The sequence below is a fragment of the Dioscorea cayenensis genome, chromosome 14 (assembly GCF_009730915.1).
Source record: "Dioscorea cayenensis subsp. rotundata cultivar TDr96_F1 chromosome 14, TDr96_F1_v2_PseudoChromosome.rev07_lg8_w22 25.fasta, whole genome shotgun sequence".
NCBI classification, from domain to species: domain Eukaryota; kingdom Viridiplantae; phylum Streptophyta; class Magnoliopsida; order Dioscoreales; family Dioscoreaceae; genus Dioscorea; species Dioscorea cayenensis.
The window spans coordinates 17,602,386-17,605,865 of NC_052484.1; the positions used below are offsets into that span (position 1 = coordinate 17,602,386).

Here is a 3,480-nt window from a genome sequence, read left to right on the forward strand (position 1 = left end):
ATGATGAATTTCACTATTCCTCTCTCCCACTTGAATGCTGAATTCCTCCCACTGGACGGTGCGCCTCATTCAGAGGTGCCTTTGCTGAGGGTGCCTATCCCGCGCATCTACAGAGTGCCCTCAAGCATCCGAAAGGACAGTGACAAGGAGTACGAGCCAAAACTGGTGTCCTTTAGTCCTCACCATTTTGGCAATCCCCACCTGAGGGCCTACGAAGCTCACAAGTGCAGAGTCCTTGTCCACTGCCTCACAAGGCAAAAAAAACTCTTAAGGGATATTGAAGCGGAAGTTTGGGCCACTCTTAATGTCCTTATCATGAGTTGTTATGACAAGCTTGGGGAAAGGTGGCTGAATTATCTCGAGGACTTGGTTAGGGTCATGGTGATTGATGGGTGCTTCTTGTTGGAGCTTGTTCGTCCTGTTTTTGCTCACCCATCTGATGATCCTGTTTACAGCTTGCGCATTGAGGGTTATAACTTCATTGACATTCTTGATGACATGATGCTCCTGGAGAACCAGCTTCCTCTGCCTTTTCTCCGGTTGCTCCACTACCACCTTATGCCCACTCGCTGGGAGGTAATTAACAGTTATATATATACTCCCTCCGTTATTTTTATATGTCGTGATCAATGAAATTTCACGTACTAACACATTTAAGGAGGAAATCTTATTTTATAACTAACACATTTTTTCATAAAGAAAAAAAATAGCCATCACGGTCATTTTATTTTATTTTTTTAAATTATTTATAAAAATGAGTAATTAGTAATGTACTTTTATAAAATAATATTTATTTATATACTTTTACGCACTAGCAATTTTTATTTGCTTCTATACCCATAGGGTTTTATAAATTTAATAAAAATACATATGAAACTCTGATTTTCATTTTTCCCATTTTTTTTATTTGAAATGTAAGGAGAGGAGGTAATTGATAATTTCATCTTTTATATGTTACAAGTAAATATTTATAATTAATAATAGATATTTATCAACATTAAGAACTTTAAAAATTAATTAGTCAAAATATTTCTCAAAACAACTAATTAAATCTTATAAAAAGTTGCTGGGCTAACTTTATGTGTTTAATCACCTTTACATCATTTTATTTCCTTTCAATTTTCTATTTATTTATTTATTTTGCATGTAGCCGTATTATTTATTTATTTTTTTTTTTGAAAAAATGGATAAACCACATCATTAACGAAAACACCGTATTATTTATCTGCAATGAAATTATTATTATCTATTTTTGAAAAAAAATATTGTTAACGTATCATCATTCATCACCATGTCAATTAAATATATATATATATGTGTGTGTGTATAGATGCATGTTGGATGGATTTTTCAATCTATATACTCGGACTTCAACCCTACGCAATCCGAGGCCTTGGAAGTTGCTCTGCATCCCCTGGACTACGTAACTTCCTCTATGAAGATCATCCGCAATAAAACGATGCTGCCGTCATTTATCTCAAAAGGTAACTGGAAGTCAGCCATTGAGCTCTCGAACGCAGGAGTTGACTTCCAAATCTCCAACAATAACCAAATTGAGTTTAACAACGGCATCCTCAGACTGCCATTGATGGTGGTGAACTACCGAACCAAGAGAAAGCTCTTGAACGCCATTGCTTATGAACAGCTTCGCGGTGGCGACACCATGCTGACTGCCTCTGTGATTTTCATGGCCAACCTTATGAAGACGCCGGAGGATGTTAACCTGCTTTGCTCGGCGGGAATCATCTTGAACAACCTTGGTAACCATCAAGAAGTTGTTGATCTCTATAGTGATACTTCCTATCGCCTTATGGATTTTGGCCGCCATCATGAGGCCATCCTTTGTGAGATCAATGAGTATTGTGGCACCAAATGGAGAAGGTTCCGAGCTCATCTTAAAAGGACGTACTTTAGAAGCCCTTGGGATATGTTATCTCTTGTGTATGCTGTTATTATCTTTCTCTTCACTGTTTCACAGACTTTCTACACCATTGCTGCTTATTATTCTTCCATAAATGACTCACGTCCCAAGTAAACAAGCTCTCGGACCCGATCGAGGCACCGTGCATGAAGTTCTCAATGGTTTGGCTTAAGAGGTTTGACGAAGCTATTTATGAAGTGTGTGTTGGCTATTTTATGTGTGTTTGAATATTGCTTTACTGTAATAAACATTGAGCTTAATTAAGACTTACGTCTTAGGTTGATTTGCAAAGGGTGATTGCATAGTAAAAGAAAAATAACCTAGTAAACTTTATCATATATTTTTATCTTATCTTTTTGTGCAAATATCATTTTATATATAAACTAAGATTCCATTAGAATTATGAAGTTTTAACTCTTTTCAATACTATCTAGCTATGATGACGTTCCACGTGAGTAGAAAAGGTTTTCAAGAAGCTTGATATCATGGTAGTGTGGTTTAATTGTGTGGTTTTCTATATGTGATTTGTTCCAATAACCTCATTTAGCTTAGAATTTCTTTTATGCTGTGTTTTATGTATTTTTCAAAAATTTTATATTTCATTAATATTAACAAAAACCTCTGAATTTATCTATTTTCATTTTAATATCCTTTGTTTCCATTGTCCATTACCTTCAATAAAATATTTGAAGAATATTACTTCTATTAATTTATGAGATAATTATTCTAAATGCCCAGAGCAAGGACCTTTATTCGTAAAACAATATATAAATTAATTAGATATATGATTAAAGTATTAAACATTCATCATATTAATTAATTTATATAAATTAATTATTGTATATTTCAAAATTTTGAGATCAAGATATGTAAAATGTGTAAGGCTATTTTCGCTATTTTAAATATCTTATTTGGTTGATAATAAAATTGTTAAATCACAGTAAACACAAGAAATGTGTCGATATATATATATATATATGAAATAAATAAATAAATAAATAAATATAAAAAACATTTAATTAAAAAATGAAAATGAAAAATCTCAATAAAAAAACCTTCTAAAATCGCCATAATAAAATTAAAAAAATGCTAAAAACTGCACTATTTAATATAAAATAGTACAATAGCTCCACAAAACAAATTTATAAGGTCATAAGTTTAATCTAAGAATATGCATGATTGAATATGCTAATAAATTCAAACTCTTTGAAAAAAAGCAACAAGCACCAGAACTCCAGGAATGTGCACGTGTGGGGAGCAGATCACGCTGACCCACGTGCACTCACCTTACACAGGACATGAGGTTCGATCTCGGGTCCTCCCCGAAACAAATGCCCTACGCAAGGGACTCGATAACAATTGACCCAAAAACAGTTGGTTAAATTCAAATTTTATCCTCTTCTTCTATATATATATATATATATATATATATAATACGACAGTTGATAAAAAGCAAGAGATTGAAAGAGACAAGCATAAATAGGCATATAAACGGTACCGTGAACAATGCTAAAAACTTGTACTTATAGTAAAAATGGGTAGGTGGATGTTGAGGCTTT

The 3,480-nt window shown here is 33.3% G+C and overlaps 1 protein-coding gene across 1 annotated transcript; it reads left to right on the forward strand.

Moving 5' to 3' along the window:
* Nucleotides 1–2,206, forward strand: LOC120276210 (UPF0481 protein At3g47200-like). The gene is made up of 2 exons (XM_039282934.1): nucleotides 1–576; nucleotides 1,331–2,206. Exons 1-2 carry the CDS (start codon nucleotides 1–3, stop codon nucleotides 2,033–2,035), a joined length of 1,281 nt encoding a protein of 426 aa, XP_039138868.1. The 3' UTR covers nucleotides 2,036–2,206.
* The last annotated feature ends 1,274 nt before the right edge of the window (nucleotides 2,207–3,480 follow it).

Bases quoted from the DNA above. Each gene is read 5' to 3' on its own strand.
- LOC120276210 (XM_039282934.1), top strand. From the start codon at position 1: ATGATGAATTTCACTATTCCTCTCTCCCACTTGAATGCTGAATTCCTC. The intron at 577-1,330 runs GTAATTAACAGT...GTGTGTGTATAG, and splicing joins TTATGCCCACTCGCTGGGAG to ATGCATGTTGGATGGATTTT.